This window comes from Physella acuta, unplaced genomic scaffold (assembly GCF_028476545.2).
Source record: "Physella acuta isolate Inbredline_101_S28 unplaced genomic scaffold, ASM2847654v3 ptg000642l, whole genome shotgun sequence".
NCBI lineage: Eukaryota > Metazoa > Mollusca > Gastropoda > Physidae > Physella > Physella acuta.
Genome location: NW_026732161.1, coordinates 260,854 through 282,406, shown reverse-complemented (window position 1 = coordinate 282,406; position 21,553 = coordinate 260,854). Strand labels below are relative to the sequence as shown.

The 21,553-nt window shown below is 36.6% G+C and overlaps 1 protein-coding gene across 5 annotated transcripts; it reads right to left on the bottom strand.

The window, feature by feature from the left end:
- Nucleotides 1-745: 745 nt before the first annotated feature.
- Nucleotides 746-19,149, bottom strand: LOC131948369 (secretory phospholipase A2 receptor-like). 5 transcript variants are annotated; one of them, XR_009387999.1, is made up of 13 exons: nt 19,033-19,149; nt 16,401-16,475; nt 16,105-16,260; nt 14,991-15,107; nt 12,566-12,682; nt 5,746-5,786; nt 4,298-4,442; nt 3,957-4,136; nt 3,406-3,448; nt 3,235-3,274; nt 1,544-1,619; nt 1,219-1,287; nt 746-977 (listed from the first exon to the last, which is right to left on the bottom strand). XR_009387999.1 is itself a non-coding variant. In XM_059309969.1 (12 exons), the coding sequence occupies exons 2-11, from the start codon at nt 16,450-16,452 to the stop codon at nt 1,578-1,580; spliced, it is 933 nt and encodes a 310-aa protein (XP_059165952.1). In that variant the 5' UTR covers nt 16,453-16,475; nt 19,033-19,149; the 3' UTR covers nt 746-1,287; nt 1,544-1,577. The 5 variants fall into 5 exon arrangements, 4 of the variants coding, with proteins under 4 accessions (XP_059165952.1, XP_059165955.1, XP_059165953.1 ...); XM_059309969.1 differs by having other exon boundaries at nt 746-1,287; XM_059309972.1 differs by lacking the exon at nt 1,219-1,287.
- Nucleotides 19,150-21,553: the final 2,404 nt, after the last annotated feature.

Below are 21,553 nucleotides of genomic sequence, written 5' to 3'. Positions count from 1 at the left end.
GTAATTGTAAGGGTAAGGGTAAGGGTAAGGGTAAGGGTAAGGGTAAGGGTAAGGGTAAGGGTAAGGGTAAGGGTAAGGGTAAGGGTAAGGGTAAGGGTAAGGGTAAGGGTAAGGGTAAGGGTAAGGGTAAGGGTAAGGGTAAGGGTAAGGGTAAGGGTAAGGGTAAGGGTAAAGGTAAGGGTAAGGGTAAGGGTAAGGGTAAGGCTAAGGCTAAGGGTAAGGGTAAGGGTAAGGGTAAGGGTAAGGGTAAGGGTAAGGGTAAGGGTAAGGGTAAGGGTAAGGGTAAGGGTAAGGGTAAGGGTAAGGGTAAGGGTAGGGGTAAAGGTAAGGGTAAGGGTAAGGGTAAGGGTAAGGGTAAGGGTAAGGGTAAGGGTAAGGGTAAGGGTAAGGGTAAGGGTAAGGGTAAGGGTATGTGTAAGGGTAAGGGTAAGGGTAAGGGTAAGGGTAAGGGTAAGGGTAAAGGTAAGGGTAAGGCTAAGGGTAAGGCTAAGGGTAAGGGTAAGGGTAAGGGTATGGGTAAGGGTAAGAGTATTTGTTTGGTGATGCTGCTACGTGAAATCTGTCGCTAATAAAATTATTTCACATTACATGTGTTGAAGTCCCCCATTTGTCTGAACCTGTGATCCACGCCCGTAAACTGTCAAGAAATCCTTTTATTGCATACACAAATATTAAATTCATCACAAGACATCTAACTTTGGCAATGCTTTTTATTCTTTAACACACACGAATAGAAACAGAAGGTTTAATTAAGAATGATTTTGTTAAAAAAACGTTAATTTCCAAAACATGAGCAACATTTAAAAATAAATTAAAAATGTGTTTCGATAAAAATCTTTAACAAAATATAATTTATATCATAGACTCCATTAACATGCATATATTTTTTTTTAATTAAAAAGAGTACTGTTCAAGACTACTACATGACGTAACAATATTGATGCATGCCAGGCTGTTGCTAGAATGGCCAAAATTAGCTGTAAACAAAAACAATGTGTTAGAGTTACTTACATTAAAAAATTGTATTACATTTTACTTTTCATATTGAAAAAGAACGAAATTTTCTCAGCTTTTGTTAACATTAAAATAATACATTCTAGCTGAGTGAGCTACCGATGGTTAGATTTATTCAGGCTGTTTTACCTTCAGTCAAAGACAGATAAGGATCAGATATCTTCGGATGTTATTGAGCTATTCGATTTCCATTACAAAACTTACTGTACGTAGTGCGACCTACTACCTAGATAAGGAGGTTGCTTATAATTGATGTCTATTTTGCAGCACCGCCTGTTATACGTGGAAGAAGGCTTAATAATTATAACGGCTTTAAGTAATTTCTAACGCTATTTATACTTATATTACTGGAAGCGTTTATACGAATGCATTCTTTTTATAATAATTATTTAAATTTAGAAGCTATACGGTAAAATAAAGCTTACTAATCTGATTTTTAAACAATTAATTTGTCAAATCTGTCAACTTCCGTTATTTTATCCTTTGTACCTGTAAACGTTTTACCTAAAATTTTTACCAGTAAATTTACCTCTGTTTTCTTGCTTTCTATTGTCGTGGCTTACCTAAAGCCATGGAAACTTGCGGCCAGTACGACGATTTGCTTGCTGTAGAAACAAGAGAAACATACAAACAACTGTAGACGCCAAAGTGTTTGAACTATTGAATTAACAATGTAAAGATGTTTGTAAGCTTGTATTGATTTATTTAAAAATAAATAAATAGAGTTACTAGTGGCATGTGTGTTTTTGGCTGGCTGGTTCCTTGAATGTTTATAGCTAAACTAATTTTTGTGTTTGTATGTGTGTGGGAGAGGTGGGTAGAAATTGTATGTTATTTCTTTAATGTGCACTACACCTGTGGGATCGTGAATTATATTGAACGAACCCCCGAGTGTTATGCATAGTTATTACCATGTTTCAATCTTGTGTGAATGAGAGTAGAGCATGTTGAAGGCAAGATATGGCGGTTTACACACATGTCATAGTGTTGTAGCCTTATGTTCTGTTCTCACAGGACTGATGTGCTGTTCCTGTACGTTGCTAGGTGGACTATGTTCGTGTTCTTATGGCCTGTGTCCGTGTTCTGATGGCCTGTGTACGTGGCCTGATGGCCTGTGTACGTGGCCTGATGGCCTGTGTACGTGGCCTGATGGCCTGTGTACGTGGCCTGATGGCCTGTGTACGTGGCCTGATGGCCTGTGTCCGTGTTCTGATGGCCTGTGTACGTGGCCTGATGGCCTGTGTCCGTGTTCTGATGGCCTGTGTACGTGGCCTGATGGCCTGTATACGTGGCCTGATGGCCTGTGTCCGTGGCCTGATGGCCTGTGTACGTGGCCTGAAGGCCTGTGTACGTGGCCTGATGTCCTGTGTACGTGGCCTGATGGCCTGTGTCTGTGTTCTGGTGGCCTGTGTCCGTGTTCTGATGGCCCGTGTCCGTGTTCTGATGGCCTGTGTACGTGTTCTGATGGCCTGTGTCCGTAGCCCGAAGGCCTGTGTACGTGGCCTGATGGCCTGTGTCTGTCTTCTGATGGCCTGTGTCCGTGTTCTGATGGCCCGTGTCCGTGTTCTGATGGCCTGTGTCCGTGTTCTGATGGCCTGTGTCCGTGTTCTGATGGCCCGTGTCCGTGTTCTGATGGCCTGTGTCCGTGTTCTGATGGCCTGTGTCTGTGTTCTGGTGGCCTGTGTCCGTAGCCTGAAGGCCTGTGTACGTGGCCTGATGGCCTGTGTACGTGGCCTGATGGCCTGTGTACGTGGCCTGATGGCCTGTGTACGTGGCCTGATGGCCTGTGTCTGTTTTCTGGTGGCCTGTGTCCGTAGCCTGAAGGCCTGTGTACGTGGCCTGATGGCCTGTGTACGTGGCCTGATGGCCTGTGTCTGTGTTCTGGTGGCGCGTCCGATGGCGGAAATCTTTCCTGTTCATGCAGGCGATATGATGTTCTTCTCCTTTTAGCTTGAATGGTCCTCTCAGTGTGGTGTTCTAATGTTCTTTGATGCTGTAGTTTTGATTGATGCTGTATTGTTGCTTGATGCTGTAATGTTGTTGTGTGTCTGACTTGTTTATAAGTTGTGTTAATGTATAGAAATATGATTGTGAATTTGTATACGTTACCTTTTTGTAAACCGTTTTAACGTCTGGCAAATGTAAATAAATCAATTGAACGTGCAATAATATCACCTCAGTTTTTCATACATGGTAAACACAGTAAAACGAATAAATTACCTTACGCCCTTTAGCACCAAACCGCGACAGAAAAGGACTTCTGATTATAAAAAAAATAAAATAAAACAAATGAAACAAAAAATGTAGAACATACATAGTATCAACTTTTTTGTACTTAAAAGAAGGTAATATAGCTAACAAAAGTAATCATATCAAGCGAGGTAAACTTACGGATGTGAAAATTCGAATCTTGAGTTTTCCTCACAATCGCTATCTGAAATTTAAGAAAAATTCATAAATAATAAAATAGTACAATTCTTATGGTAACGAAAAGTTAAATGGATATGTTCTATCTTCATTTACGTTTCTCTCAATTTGTCTTAAATGCAAAATTATTGAACTCGATGTCAAAAGTGTACTTCACACTTTGAATAAAATAGAAAAATAAATTTGATCTACACCTAACTTTATCAAAGACTCAGCTATAATTTTTATCCTGAGTAACTCGACCTTCTCCATATCAATTTAAGCCTTGACCAACTCCTTCAAACGAAAAAAACTGAGGGTTTACTAAAATTATGCTGCGTTATGAATTTTACTCTGACTGATGCTAAATCCACAATAATACAATGTTTATACTTATTTTTGATTGGCCGTTTGCATTATCTAAGTGACATGGCTTCTATTGCGTTTTGCGGTGTAAAACGAATTAATCTTTTATAAATTAGTTTTAATAACATTTTGTTTAAAGATAATTTGTATATAATTTTATATATATATACCATGGTTCTTATTTTGGTGTCTTCTTGGGGCGGTAGGATTCTGTCTTGGACTTGCTGTAGTTGGGATGGTAGTGATTACAGTTGTGGTAATTTTTGTTGTTGGTTGAGTAGTAATAGTCGATATGGTCTTTGTTGTTGGAGCGGTAGTTGTTTTTGTAGTTGTAGTTGGTACTGTCAGCGCTGCAATGAAAGAATTCATTATTGCAAGACACAATAGACTGCAAGCGTAAACATACTCTATCATTGTATAATTATATACATCCACGGGTTTGTCACATTTTGCGTATCATATTTTATCTGTAGAATGAATAAGCCGTAATGTTTAAAAACCTTCCACTAACATGTTGTGCATCGAACGTAGTAAGTTGTAACGCCGTTTGATTCACTGTCGAACATTTTAAGTTGATACACGCATGGGCTGGTGCGATAGTCGTAGGTCACACATACGCCGAAAGGGAACTTATCTTTGCAGTTATCGCTACAAGCCTGTTAATAGATTGTACAGAAAAAGGAAATACATTTGTTATGCATTTTCGAAAACATTAAATTTAGGAAATAATTAAACATTTTATAATATGTTTCAAAATATGAAAATTAGTCAATAATAGCAATTATTAAAATATGATTTATGCGCGTAACACATACATAATCTATACTATAATGATCGAATGGTTTATCTGTGGCGAATTGATTTTTTTTTGGATAAACATGCCTATAGTAAAAAAACCATCCACTTAATTAGAAAGTTATAAACTATTTTATGATGTTTTTTTTTTATTTGTGTACATATATCTAAACTGAGATCTTGAAAACTAAATAGTTATATTTCTGAAATAAATGTTCATTTTACTACTAGCGTTTTAATTAACGTATTAAAATAATTTTCATGTATTATCGTTGGCAAGAACTTTATAAAGTTTAAGTTAAAGTAATCCATTAAAAAATGCCAGATATTATTTTAATCCATATATATATAAAGCAATATATGTGTCTGCTTTTTTTTGTTTCTTTGTCTTTTATGCATCACTAGACTTTTTATCCGACCGCCTTGAAACTTTGGGAACAGAGTTTCTTCCAGGCATCTCTTCGGGGGGGCTTCGCCCCCCCCCCCCCGAAAATTTTTTACCGCCCCCCCGAACGAAATGAAATTTATATAATTTATATAGAAAATATATACTTTTAACAGTGTCCGCCCCCCCGAAGAAAGTTTACCGCCCCCCCCCCCCCCGAAGATTTCAAGTGCCCCCCCGGAGAAAAAAGTCTGGAAGAAACACTGTTTGGGAAGTTGTTAAGAATACTCCTGGTGAGGTTTAAGCGAAAGCAAATTTTCAAATTCGCTGGGGTGGCAATATATACGGTTTATATACCGTTCATCCGATAGCAATAAAACTTTGTGGAGTCGATTAGAACACTCAGTGGCACCATTGTGGTAGTATAATCGGGAGCTCTCGAGAACGCCCCTCTACGTCTCTGACACCTGGGCGGTCACCAAAATGTGTTCTACTTCACTATTACAGATAGTGATTAACGTGAATTAAAGACTTTTATGCAGAAGGGTGGGTAAACCCGTGCCTCGATAAATATAATCCAAGCGCTGGCATTGTTTACATTTAAGTAACTCAGTTTTAGAAAACAAGGTCACACGTCTAAGAATACAATATTAGTAACGCAACGGTGAAACTCTCTTAAAATATTACGTCATAATTTCTTATATTCCCGCGGTAACGCGCGGGGACGGGCACTCTAGTAAAATTATAAAACAAATAATTTTAATTTATTTGGAATTTACCAGATTAGTTGGCAGTACATAAGTCCAATCGCCAGGTGAAACTGAATAAGAAATAAAAGATAGTATCGCATTGGATAAATGCGTATATATTTTAAATTTTCTTTTCTTAACATAAGTTTACATATATATATATATATATATATATATATATATATATATATATATATATATATATATATATATATATGTAACTAGGGTAGTTACCATACTATTGATAAGAACGCATTACAGTCTGATGCAACAGTTGTAGGACTGATAACGAACACCAGCCCGCTTCACAGTCTGATGCAACGAATGGAAACTATTGCATATACGAGGGGATATAATGAGACGGTGAACTGTAGATACAGTTGAGAACCCGGCAGTACCAAGTAGGAGGCTGAACGGTGGAGACGTGTTGTGATTTGTGAGAATAGGAACGATGGACACGTGCATTCTGTTATGTGAGGACTAGTGAGGACAGTGGGGGTCAGTTGGTTCATTGTATTCTTGTGGAACATTGATGCATTGTTATATGGAGCATTTCTTTTTGATTCATGTAATAAAGAGATCAATGTAAACCTGCATTTCCGAGTATCTATATTGTGATCGATGTTGTGTGCTGGTCAAAGGTAGCACGAGTAAATACACTCGGTAACATTTGGCGCTGTCAGCAGTGAAATCGGTAACATTTGGTACTTCAAGTAAATAGACTCGGTAACATTTGGCGTTGTCGAGCAGAAGAATTCAACTAGACCAGCCGCTTTAGGCACCCATTATCAACCTAGTTAATAACTGTGTTTCGTGTGTGTGAATTCGGACATTCAGGAACAGGGAAAAATATTCTTACATACACGGTAAGAAAGGTCTTTTTTTATTTGAAGGAAATATATAAAAGGGAAAACTGAAATCAGAATCGAGGAAATTGAAAAGAACAGAGATGAGACACCTTTCATTATCATTCTGGCTTGGTGTCACATGCTCTTTTGCTGCTGCAAGCATGTGGCCCAGTATACCCCTAGTTGTAGCACAAACCACCCTGGGGACAGCTATGGGGCTGACCACCAGCATCCAGATAATTGGCATTGGTATCTCCAAATTGGTTGTTGGACAAATACTAGGCAAAGATGACAACCAAGATATAGACGTAACTCTTAGACACTGGAAATGTGTCATGATCTCCCTTTTGGGCAACACTATCTGCTGCATAGCTGCAGCATTTTTCCTTGGTGTGAGTGGCAGACGCGGGAGTGGTATTATAGATATCGGAAAGGGACAGAGACTCATGCTGGCCCAACGGTCTGAGCCAGATAAAGATAGCCCAGAGATAGACAGCAGTGAAGATGACCCTTTGCCTCCAGATGGACCAGGACAGAAAAAAATTAGAATTTCTAATTTGGACGAAAAGCCGATCCATATTGTGGTCCTGCCCAGTGAGTCCCACATAAACACATTTTACGGGGACGTGTGATCCAACCTTAACCAACAGGTTCTGTGAAGAGGTCAAAGCGGCCTGGGCCTCGAGATACATGTCACCAGAGGAAAGATTAAAGGTGCTGATGAGCAGTATAGGGGAGACGGTTAGGGCAGAGGTCAAATGCCACGATAAAACCCCCCAAACAGATCCAGACAAGGTGCTAGATCTAATTGAGGAGACCTTTGGGGAGAGACGGTCGGGATCGCAACTGAAGACCTTAGTGTTAAAAGTACTTAAGTCACAAAAACAACATTTTGAGAAAAATGAGTTCAAAGATTAAAATTTACTATAAAACATTACGTTTTTATATTATTTGTTTGTTTGGAAGAGCAAATTAAACAAATTCTTCAGTATCACTATTTGTTTATAAGATAAAGTTAAACTAGAGGAATAACGATCAATGCTTGGTTTGATTTTCACAAAAATGTGACTTAAGTACTTTTAGCACTGGGCTCTTCAACTGCTATCGGTGTTTGTAGGTATAAAGCAGAGACTGGCGGAGAGTGTGATGGAATATTCACACCGAATGAACAGGGCCTTTGAAGCTGTAAAAGGCAAAATACCCGACATGGATGCACGCCTGCTGAGGGACCATTTCATCGAGGGGCTGTCAAGAAGATATTTGAAAGAAGAGGTCTACAAAGACCCACAGTTGACCTTCCTTCAGGTCAGGAACTCAGCGATCCGCAGGTCCGAGGATGAGGACCAATCGAACTGTTCGGTAGACAAAGTCTCTGTGCCGGAACAGAAACAATCCCCACCCACAGGGACCGGCACGATGGAAGCCATGATGGCTCAACTGTTGGCCCACCTGGATAAGGTTGACCAACGATTGGAGAGGTTAGAAAGCAGGTCAACAGCAGAGAATCAGGGCAAAAACGGGACAAAACATAGACAGGTTTGACAGCCGCGACCTGCTGGTCCATCACTCCAGTGGACAGCTGACGGTCGACCAATCTGCCTGTCCTGCTCACAACCCGGACATATGGCACGGTACTGTCCGGTGAAACGATCGCACTCTGTAAGGCAAGTCAAGACTACAGAGTGGCGAGGTTATGGCTTAAGAAACAAAAAGGGACAAACAATGAAAGAGTCTCAAACAATACTTGAAGAGAAATTATCAGATATTGAAAAAGAACTTCAAATTACACAAGAAAAAAAATTAGATTTGAAGCTTTCTGAACATCAGAATTGTGAAACTAAACTAACAGATACTATAGCCTTGGTGGAAGAACTTAAGAATTCAAAAGACTTGTTAATAATAGAAAAAATGAACTGTGAAATGAACTTGGATGTTAAAAAGTTTCAAGTGAACAATTTGTTGGCAGAGAAAAATGATGATAAGGAAGAAATTGGTAGATTTAATAATGAGATCTCAAGGTTAACCATGAAACTGGATAGGGAAAGTTCATGCAAATTAAAAGCACAGGAGAAATGTTCATCTTTAAAGTGTCTGTTAGCTGAAGAAGAAAATAAAAATATTAGACAACAGAACAGTGTTGGCAAACTAGAAGAAATGATAGAAAAAGAAAGGCTATTGAATCAACAGTTAGAAAAGCAAGTATTAGAACTAATGAAAAAGGTTGAAAATAATACACTTCTTATAGCAGATAAAGAAAAAAAAGTAGAGGTTTTGCACATTTCTATTGAAAATCTTAAATCAGTGAATACAGAAAAAGAAAATGAAGTGAAGAATTATACAGATGAACTTGAATTGCTACGATCTAATACAAAAATTGCAGCTGTTAAAGAATGGAAACAGCCAACAACCACAGTAGAGGTCAGATCATTCTTCGGCTTTGCTTCCTATTATAGAAAATTTGTACCTGGTTTTGCAAAAATTGCCGCACCGTTGCATGACTTAGTAAACAAAATGACAAAGAAACACAGTAAGGAGAAAAAGAAAGGTAAAACACAACTGATAGGTGAATTATGGACTGAGGAATGCCTGAACTCGTTTAAGCTACTGAAAAAGGCTTTGACCGAGGCGCCGATATTAGGAAATTGACGCCAGCTCTAAAGGTCTGGGAGCTGTACTATCACAACAACAGGAGCAAGGTTTCAGGGTTATTGCGTATGCCAGTCGAGCTCTGAAGGAATCAGAGAAGAACATGACAAATTACAGCGCCATGAAACTAGAACATTTGACATTAAAATGGGCTGTGACTGAAAAATTCAGGGACTATCTATTAGGTGCTAAATGTGTGGTATACACTGACAATAACCCCCTGAGTCACCTACAGACAACAAAGTTGGGATCCATCGAACAGCGATGGGCAGCAGAATTGGCACTCTTTGACCTGGAGATAAAATATCGCCCGGGGCGGTCCAATGGCAATGCGGACGCTTTATCAAGGAATCCTTACGAGAGACCGGGCGATGAGGAAGAAACGCTGACAGGAATATGTGAGGTCAGAGCGTCAACAGATATCCCTCACGGGGTGCAAGTGATGCAAAACGGGCAGACTGTGGTGGAGCACACATCCACAGAGCACCGACATATGGACATCAGTGATTTTAATTGCCTTAATCATAAAGAGATAAGAAATGCCCAGAGAACGGATAGTGGGTTACAGCCGCTATTGAAATACGTCCAGGAACAAAAATTCCCAAGAAGAAGGGAAAGAGAACAGTTTGGTCGGGAAACAAAGAAACTACTGAGTCAGTGGGACCGTCTCAGTATAAAGGATGGTGTTCTCATGCGGAGAATTCATGACCAAATAGACGGGACAATACACCAGGTGGTGGTGCCTGGACGATTACAAGAACAAGTGCTAAAGTTGGCACATGACAGGGCGGGACACCAGGGTCAGGACAGGACGCACAAAATATTACGACGGCGGTGCTACTGGCCCAATATGGAGATGGAGGTCAAACGCCATTGTGAGGCTTGTGTTAGTTGTCAGCTTGCAAAAATGCCAGTTGTCAAAATGAGACAGCCATCAGGACACCTACTGGAGACAAAACCACTAGAGATTGTGGCTATGGACTTTACGTCGTTGGAGCAATCATCGGATGGGACGGAACATGTGTTGGTGATGACTGACGTATTCACCAAATGGACTGTCGCGGTGCCCACACGAGATCAGACGGCTAAAACAGTGGCAAAGGTCTTAATAGAACACTGGTTCACCAAATATGGCATACCAATACAATTACACTCTGACCAAGGAAGGGCCTTCGAGTCAGAAGTAATTAACCAACTGTGCAGCCACTACGGGATCAACAAATCTAGAACAACCACATATAATCCTAAAGGAAACGGACAGTGCGAGCGGTTCAACCGCAGCATGCATGATTTGCTGCGTACTCTAGAACCTGAACAGAAAAAACGTTGGCCTGATTTTCTCCCAGAGTAGGTATATCTATACAACTGCACCCCCCTGCCACAACCGGCTTTTCGCCACACATGTTACTGTTCGGATGGGAGGCTCGACTACCTCTTGACTTGTTCCTAGGAAAAAAGGAAAGTATGACTGGCTCATACACCGCACTGGAATATGTGAATGAACATATGAGGCGAATAAGAGAAATGTACAGGGTGGTACAAGGAAGACTAGAACATGAAGCACGGCGAAGAGAACCGCCGGTACAGACAAAAGACCCGCCACTCCAACTAAACGACAAAGTATTACTGCGTAGCCAACCATTAGGCAGAAACAAAATCCACAACCTCTGGGGACAGGAGATATGGCAAGTCGTGGAGATGCCTAAAGTAGCAGGTGGCCCCTTTAAAATAAGACCCACCAATCACACCAAACCGGATCGGTGGGCGAATATTGCTCATTTAAAGAAATATTGGCATACTCAAGAAGAGCATTTACACACAAAGAAAGCTAAGACAATTAGGGAACCGGAAACTACAACGGAAATTCACATACCCATCCCGGAACCATGTCACCATCAACAGCACAACAGCGATACACATGTGGAGGATAACGGCAACAATGAGGATCCCGGTCCTCCCAGAAGCAGAGAGACAGTAGAACATCAGATAAGTGGTCCGCGGAGAAGTTTGAGAAACAGAAAGAATACGAAATTTTTCGTCAGCAACCATCAATTTTTTCATGGTCGCGCTGGGATGAGAACAGACTGTTCAAACGCTATAAAACTAAACTGGTGAAGACACCAAACGAAAAAAGGCGGAGGTGGATGTGAATTCTAGAACTGACTGTGTGTCTGAGGAATATGATGTAGACACATTTGATATGTTGAAATAGGAATAACTGTCAGTCTTATATGAATGTGACGACATTGACAGAGAGTGGAACAGTAAATTTTTTTTTACGGTGTTGCGTTTGACATTGTAGGAGTGCACCTGCCAAGCGTTGTTTGTGGTTGAAAACACACAAAAAAAAGGCGGGGGTGGATGTAACTAGGATAGTTACCATACTATTGATAAGAACGCATTACAGTCTGATGCAACAGTTGTAGGACTGATAACGAACACCAGCCCGCTGCGCAGTTCACAGTCTGATGCAACGAATGGAAACTATTGCATATACGAGGGGATATAATGAGACGGTGAACTGTAGATACAGTTGAGAACCCGGCAGTACCAAGTAGGAGGCTGAACGGTGGAGACGTGTTGTGATTTGTGAGAATAGGAACGATGGACACGTGCATTCTGTTATGTTAGGACTAGTGAGGACAGTGGGGGTCAGTTGGTTCATTGTATTCTTGTGGAACATTGATGCATTGTTATGTGGAGCATTTCTATTGATTCATGTAATAAAGAGATCAATGTAAACCTGCATTTCCGAGTATCTATGTTGTGGTCGATGCTGTGTGCTGGTCAAAGGTAGCACGAGTAAATACACTCGGTAACATTTGGCGCTGTCAGCAGTAAAATCGGTAACATTTGGCACTACAAGTAAATAGACTCGGTAACATATATATATATATATATATTGATTATTTCAAAATTTTGATTTTTACTAGGGCATTCCCCAGGTCGGGGTTCATTTTGTGTAAACAAAATTAGTTAAAATATTTTTTCAGATTGCATTATATTTGAAGGGGGGGGGGGGGGGCTTTATCAGACCCACCAGAAGACTGAGTTTTTTAAAAGATTAGGATAAATATATCAAAGAACTTTTTTTTATTATTAAACTTTATAAAGATTATTCAAACATTCAAAATTCCAACTCCACACTTTCTATCAGTGTGACGTACATTTTCAGCCGACCAGTGATCTATAAAACCATTGTTTATCACAGGATTGATGTTATCATAAATATGCATTTTAAAATGTTCTTTGTATCTTTCAAGTCTTATCTTCGCATGCAATACACTCATAGCTGTAATACTCACAAATTAGTTCAGAAAATATTAAACTTTGTATTAAAATTGTAAATTACATACCCAATTTTTTCTTACAAATATAAGGATACATTTCCTCACAATTCATATCGTCCCAAAGGCCTGAGTTAGCTTTCATTACGGCACATTCGGAGCCGCCGTTTCCATAACTTGGTTGTCCTGAAAAATGGGGACGAATTTTGTTTGATCAAAATAGCCTAAATAATACATACGAGCAGAGTTGTTTTATTTTCTACTTTTCAGTAATTCATAATTTGTGAATTCGACAGTACCAACGCTGCTACTGAAAATATTTGCTTTAAAACACTATTAGTAGCTCGTTAAGGACGATAAACCCCCCTTCCCTCTTTTCCCTAACCCCTACCCCCCCCCCCCCCCCGTGAAAGTAAACTCCTCTTAGTTACCTCCCCTAAGTTTAAAATCGTTTCAAACTAAATTATCTGCCCCTAATTGCCGTCACTAAACCCGGCTCTACGATTATAAACATTTAGCGTGAACCACAGCTCACCAGACCATGTAGCGGTGGGGGTGGTAGGGAGCGCGCTTACAGCTTGGTGTTTTCTATCGTCTCCAAGAAGTGAATTATATATATAGATGTGTTAATCACAATTCAATATAACTTTTTGATGAAGTTTGTTGGAGGTATTACAAAACTGATTTCCGGTGACTGGAAGTAGTAGTTTCCGCGATTAACGATTTCTCAAAAACCCGATTATCATATGTTGAGTAAATTTCCAGTGTATCCTCGTAACTGTCGAAAACTAACGAAACTATTTCGACCACTTGTACTGGAACGATTTCTTTCGAACATTTTGGTAAAGAATTAATGACAATATAGTGAGAAAATAAAACGTGGCTTAATTAGATGTGTAATTAACATGTTAAAAATTAACCAATGTTAAGTTTATAAATCACCAGTTTTTTCCATTCTATCAACGAGCCTTATTTGCGTTCAATTGGTGCGCAGTTTTTTTACAAGCTTTTATTTAACTCATTGTCTGTCTGTCTAGATCGAAGCGCCCGCGCGAAATTGCAGGCACTTCTACCTAACAGATACGGTTCGTAGTTGGTACGTGGGTCAAGGCTTGAAGACAATGCAACATGACATTTAATTTGACTTAATTGGTTGCCTAATTATTTTTTTATGAATTAATTAAATCTTTGAACAAAATAGTCGGCAGTCTTATCAAACTGCTCCACACGCGTCATCACGTTCAATAGACGCGCAATGTTTTTTAGTCATGCAACTCTATTGTAAATAAAAACATGTAAAGTACTAAAAAAAATTATAAAAAACGTTTTAATAACAAGCTTTTATGTAATAATGAACTAAAAAGCAGAAAATAAATTATACACTACTATTTAAATAACTATAAAGAAAAGCGTGGGTCTCTTCATAAATATTAGTAAAGGTAAATACTAAAGTGAACCACGCTTTTCTTTATAGTTATTTAAATAGTAATGTATAATTTATTTTCTGCTTTTTAGTTCATTATTACATAAAAGCTTGTTATTAAAACGTTTTTTTATGATATTTTTTTGTTGTTATTTCTTTGCGATTCTCGTCATTAAAAAATAAATAAATAATATACTAAAAATTGTTTTGGAATTTATATCCGCTTTATTTATCTATATACTTATAATTTAATAAAAATAAAATAAAAGTTATTAAAACGTTTATAACAAAACGAGATACTTTATGCACAAAAAAGAAGAAATTACAATGACTTTCCCTAAGGGGGCAATACTACACAAACTAAAGGAGAGAAAAAAAAAAAAATCAGAAAAACATTATTAGTTTTCTATCTTTTTTAGCTCCTTAAACACAATCACACTTATATTTATTTGGACAACAATTTTGGTTGTCTAATTTTCTCGCCAAATGTCCGTTTTCAGGGTGAAACTTACGCCTTAGGTTTTAAACAATTCACTATATTAAAAACCAAGTGGTTGTTAAATGAAAAGTTTATTTTCTTCATCAACAGCTCAGCATACGCCTAACGCCACTTGTGTGTGTATATAAGATACTCATTTTAATAAATATTTATATTTTCGGATTATGTAGACCTATATTTTTAATCTTTTAAAAATGTGCTAGTTCAACTATAGGCCTTAAGTAAATGCAACCATTAAATACCGCTTGCTAGTTTTCTGTGGCTTATCAACGGTCAAATTGTAAAGGACAAAAGTAAAACACTATTGATCAAGTGGTTACACAATAGTAAACCATGTTTCGATGAATAATAAATTATTACAAGTTACAGAGTAATTTTGACACTTATAATTTTTTGCAGCTAAATAAAAATTAACGAAAAATAAAATACTAATTACACATCTAACACAATTTTATATTCCAGTAAATTGTGTTTCTAACAAGTTTTTAAATTATAGTATAGTTAAACAAAGCTTAGATTTTGTAAAAAAAAAATAATCAACAGGTGTGGCAGGTATTTTGTATTTTTTTTACCTTCATCCCAGTATGTGTTTTCTATACAAATAAAGGCCGTCCATCTCCAGGTACCCTCACCGTCGTCCATATCAGTCAGACCGAGCCACACATCTTTTGTTTGTGTCTTGATCAGTCCTTTAATTCAGATATAGGAAGAGTAAATTATGCTTACATATCAAAATCTACAGGCGTTCGAATTTTAACTGATGTGTAAACCTTTTTTTTTCGACGATAGCTTTACTAATGTATTGATTTAAGGGGGTAGGCTCAGGAAAAACAAACTTTTTAATTAATAAGCCTTTTTTTCATTTATTTGTGTATGTATAAGTTAGAGTACTTAATGGAAAACATTTGCATGTATCAGGGACTCTTCTGAAAATATGGTTGCCATGGCAACGGCGGCCATCTTAGAAAAAACGACCGTTGTGGAGTTCTAAAATTTCATAAGTACCATATAAACCGCAATATAATCATTGATTCTTCTTGTACTAACACTAATAGAGTCAGCTAGCTAGTTTTTTTAAACCGAAAAACGGCTAGAAATATTTTTTTCAAATTTTCAAAGTTTTTTTATTTTGAAAAACTATTAAATTTAGCATTAATTTCAATGAAATTTCACCATACCAAATTTAAAAATAAAAAATAAAAAAAAAATAAAAAAATTTCATGACTGTTCTATGTTACAAAAACTAGCTAGCTGACTCTATTAATGTTAGTAGAAGAAGAATGAATGGTTATATAGCCGATATATATGTTAGGTTATGAAATTTTATAACTCCACGAAGTGTTGTTTTTTTCAAGATGGCTGCCGTTGCCATGGCAACCATATTTTTAAAAGAGTCCCTGTTGCTTGCAAATATTTTCCTTTAAGTACCCTAACTTAGATAACTACAAATGAATCCGTAAAACGTTTTAATTAAGAAGTTGTTTTTTTCTGGAGCCTACACCCCTTTAAATATAGTTATTTTTGTTCCAAAAAGTAAATTACGCAGGATTTTTTTTTTGGTGAACTTATATACGCAATATATCTAAGAGTTAAAATAATTTCTAGTTTTAATTATACTCAAATTAAAAGAGTCGCACAACTCTTATGTGGTCTTTAATTAGACTGATCAATAGATAGCCCTGTTACCATATGTAAAGTCCTGTTCTGCCTGATCCAAAACATGAGACAGTATTCCATTTTTCGAAACACAGTCATACATAGCATCATTGTAAGTTTGAGCAGTTTGCTCCAGATAATAGCAGAAATTTGTATTGGGTCGTTTTACCCAACCAGCCCCACAATCTGTAATGATAGAATCATAGCCACTTATTCATAAAGAAATACGTCATAATGTTGTGAAAAAGCCTAACAGTTTTTAACAAATCCTAACAATTTTATTTTATAAACTTATTGCAGACAACATGTTTAAAATGGGTAGTTACCTTGTGCATTCGCTATGCCAGAAAAAATCAGAAATGCTGCTAAAAGCTTCATGACGGTGTTGGCAATGTAGAAATCTGTGAATTGTTGGGTAATGTATTATTACATGTATATTTTTACGGTTAATATTTCGTTATTGAGGATGAAGAAGTATTTTATTATAAAATTAATACTAACGTTTCTGTCTGTAATTTTGTGGGGCTTTTCATGGCTAAACGGATATTGTGGTGCTTTATTTATAATAACTTTCTCATTTGAGTTAAAAATAATGTATACGCTTTTCATAGTATTTCATTGTCAAACTGGGGAATTAGCCTAGATAACTATTTAAATATAGTTGGTAAAATACTATTCAGCATATACGAATTTGCCAAGCGTGAAAAGTACCCTTTAAGTCACTACTTAGTTATAAAGAATCTTTAAATTTTGCAAAAATAAAAGCCCGTGAATGTACGTAGCGCTCGAAGAAATAGTAGCACATACTGGAAAATCTCCCTAAAAAGCATTAAATCTTTTTTTCAATAACAAGTTTTTGTGTAACAATGCTCTAAAAAAAAGAAAATAAATTATCTACTATCTAAATAACTGCATTGAAAACCGTAGTTTACTCTATTATCTATTGGATACCTTTACTAATATTTACGAAGAGACCCACGCTTTTCTTCATAAATATTTAAAGTGAAGTGTATTATTAAATATTTAAAGAAAATTACATTTGTTTTCTCCTTATTAGCATAATATTACACAAAAGCTTGTTATTAAATATTTTTAATGCATTTTTATTTGTACTTTTATTTTTACTTTCCCGCATACAGAGTATAGAGAAAGAATTGTAATCCTACACAAAAATCACCATAAATTTTGACAGTTTTCACAGTTTTACACATCAGTACTTCATCACATACGGAGTATAGGGGACTTATTCTAATCGGGCTAAAATTATAAATCCAAATTTATCAAAACTTCGTCGTTTTATGCGTATTCGAGTCGGAAAACTGGGTTTTGCAATTCTGTCCGTATGTCTGTGTTTGTGTGTGTGTGTGTGTGTGTGTGTGTGTGTGTTTGTGTGTCTTTGAACATAATAACTTGAGTACCTTTACAGCTATTTTTATAAAATTTCAAGTATTATTTCAAATTTGTAGTTCTGTATCAACTTTTCAGCAATTTACGATAACCGGAAATGGCACTTATTCTACTATAGTTTTTTCAAAGGCCTATAACTTGAGCACTGTTTCAGATAGATGAAGTCATACAAAAATAAATAGGCGTCCAATTAATTCAAATTTATGATCGCGTTGCAATGTCTTCAAGTTCTGAAACACGTGTTGAAATTTAGAGAAATTGGTCTGTTAGAAGTGCCTGAAATTTTGCTCGTCCATTTCAATCAATAACGACAGACTGACGACTGACGACAGAGGAACCAAGTTAAATAGAAGCTTGTGTTACAGCTAGGACGGATCAAAAGCAAATTGATTAGGGTTAATTGTGTAAAAGAAGTGACTAAAATATAATTTAAAAAAATATTTTATACTATTTTGAATTGAAATTAAACAACTATAAAATAAGAAACTTTTAAAGTTCTGAAAAAACTTACTCTCATTAATAAAATATCATTTGTCTCTAAAAATGTATCCCTTTAGTGATCAATGATTTTATTAGTGAAAGTAATTATGTTTTTACTTACTCGTATACGAAGTATAGAGAATGTATTGTAATCGTGCAAAAAAAACCGAGATTTTTACACTTCCCAAAATCGGAAAAATCATAGTTTTATAATCTTATCCGTATGACTCTGTGTGTGTATACGTATTTGTGTGTCTATGTGTGTTTGCGAACACGGTAACTTGAGTACCGTTAGAGGTAGGCTGATGAAATTTCATATATAAGTATTATGTCAAATGTGTAGATCTGTATCAACTTATTAGCGATTTCCGATAACCGGAGATGGAACTTTTTCTACTTTCAATATTTCAACATCCTTTAACGTAAGTAATATCTTAGATAGATAAATGAAATTTCACAATTAAGTAAAAGATCTAAGTTTCTGCCATCTGTCGAATGTTGAGTAATTTCCGTTGACCGGAAGTAGTAATGTATGCTATTTCCGATTTCGCAAAATACACATGTGAATTTATAAAGTACGAATACTATTTCGCACTATTATATACATTTTGTTTGGCGTTCACTTTGTGTGCAATTTTGTTTTCTACGATATTCTTTTCTATTTTAAAAAAGTTTAAGTATTTAAAATGGATTTAAAATATTGTCTGTATTCCTAGTTGCCGTTCCACGTAATGTTATGTAAGAATATTCGAGAAAGTTTAGGGGAGATCACTCTCGGTTTATTTTTAAGTGCATTTGAAAGCTCATTATTATAAAGCATCATTTAGACATCTGTTTTTTATTTGTACTATTTAGTAATTCGTATTTGATGAATTCGACATCACGTACTACTAAAAATAGTTTCTGTTAACCCGATGAGTAACGTGCGATTTCTAAAAGACAACTATCTCTTTAATCAACACTATAATTTGTTGTCATTTAGTGTTCTATGAACACATGATCAATTAAATTGTCAGAGTTCTACAGTTTGCAAGTGATTGTGTATGATGTAATTTGAAAAAAAAAACATACCTGATTAAAGTATACTGCATATATCAACCTACTACACACCGGCAACAAAAATAACTTCCAAGTATTACTTATGAAAGCCCGCTCTCTCTATAGACGTTGAAAAATCATTGAACTCGTTTTGAAAAGTAGAGCAGGTATGTATTCAAGTGCATCCAGTGGCGGAACTAGAAAAAAGGGCCAAACGCAAAAACATATATATATATATATATATATATATATATATATATATATATATATATATATATATATATATATATACTTAGATGAGAAAAAAGAAGTGAATTCGGCCTCCACAATTTTTAAAAACGATTTTGGCGATGAGTTTTGGACCCACTTTTGGTCTGCTTCCCCCCCTTTTCTCCGATATAGTAGTTCCGACCCTAAGTTTTTCTATTTTTTTTTGTTTTTTGGCAGATATAATTCTAAGGATCAGTTATTAACTGAAACTTAGCAAAGTTTTTATCGGCTAAAAAGAAAGTTAATATATAATACGAGCCGGCCCGCGGCATAACATACGCCGCTATTTAGTTGTTGTTTTTTCTACTTTTCAGTAATTCATAATTTGTGAATTCGACAGTACCAACGCTGACCTTGAAAATATTTCTTTAAAACACTATAAGTAGCTCGTTAAGGACCATAATACCCCCCTTCCTCCCCCCCCCCCCCCCCCCCAAAGTTTAAAATCGTTTCAAACTAAATTATCTGCCCCTAATAGCCGTCACTAAACCCGACTCCACGAAGGTAAACATTGCGTGAACCACAGCTCACTAAGACCATGAAGGGGTGGGGATGGTAGGGAGCGCGTTTACAGCTTGTTTTCTAGCGTCTCCCAGAAGAGAATTATATATATATATAGATTTACTAACGCAGTAGCCTATACAGACAACAAACCAAAATAACTTTTTTTATATCACCTATGAAAGCTAGCTCTGTATTAACGGTGAGATATAGTTGAATCCGCTTTAACAAAAAGTAGAGCAGATATGCATTCAAGTGTATCGTTTTAATATGTGTTGCATTCACGTAGCATAAACTTGAAAATGACAAAGTTAGAGATCTTCTTGAAGTTTACTGACATCGTTGCGGTTAGATTGACGCGAACTTAACGCTCCGGGTGTGTGTGTGCGGGGGGGGGGGGGGGGGGGGGGTCGGAGGAAGGTGGGTGGAGGGTTGGGGTTACTGCTTAAGTATAAAGGGATTTTCCACATGACTAGTACGTAAAGTGTAGGCATTAAAAATGTAGCATTAACACGCACAAGTGTACAAGAATATTTATGTTACGACAACGCCCTTGCTGATGTTGCTGATGTTGTAGAGTAGACGTTATGTGTAACGCTGAAGATACTGACCAACACCGCTGCAATTAGCACTATCTTCTGCTGATCAATATGGACTAACATAAAATAGGAAAAAAATTGATGTATGGACACAAGAACACACACCAGCGAATCGTGAAAGATCAATGTATATATAAAGAGCAGTATAAGGTCTAGTTCAGGGTTTCCCAACCCTGTGCCCGCGGGCGCCATGGCGTCCGCTGAACGATTCGTATGTGCCCACCTCTCACTATTCGACAGAGATAGAATTTTTTTTATAAACATTATTTTAAAATATGATTTATTTTTATTCATTTGTTACAGTTTTTTTTTTACTGCCTAGGTTTATTAAATATGTTCGATACTTGTCCCAACTTGTCTAGCGGCGAGCCAGACTGCACTATTTACGCTAGCCTGGAACGGCTAGTGCCATTTGAATCATTTTTCTGTTTAACATATTTATGCGAATCATTGTTTTCAAACATGAACTTAATTAATAAAATTAAGATATAGATCTCGACTCACCGATGAGCAACTTTATGATTGTCTGCTAACAGGATTATCGTCATACGCTCCTAAATAGGAAGCTCTGGCAAAAGATCACATTGACGTTATTATATTTTTTAATTAAATGTTTTCTTTGCATTTATGTGTTGTTTTTTTTTTCTTTCTTTACGTTTTGTGAATACATGTCTCTGTGTGAATGCAATTTGAAAATGACAAATAATTTTATTATTTTGAAACTTTTTGTTTATTATTTATTAATACATGATGACAATAAGAAAATAAGAAAGTAAATTATGGGAAAATGACAAGTTATGGAAGGAGTTTGTCGATTTTAAATAGGATGTGCCCGCCACCCTACCGATATTATAGAATGTGCTCTAGAGTAAAAAAAGGTTGGGAACCCCTGGTCTAGTTTATAAATTATAAAAATATGTATTTCGATGTATCTGATAAGCTATGTAGCTGCAAAAAGGAACTTCTCACATTTTTATGTTTTAAGCTGCTATATAGGTTATTAAAATTACACTAAATGTTCAAGTTCAGAATTAAAATGCCCCCGTAACTGAAATAATTGTTTAAATCAAACAAATAATATTTAAGATTTAATAAGGTTGTTATTTACAGAATTTTAATTAATTGATACAAATATAGCGGTGTATCATTTTAAGCTTTTTAAATATAATGCTAAAATTTTAACG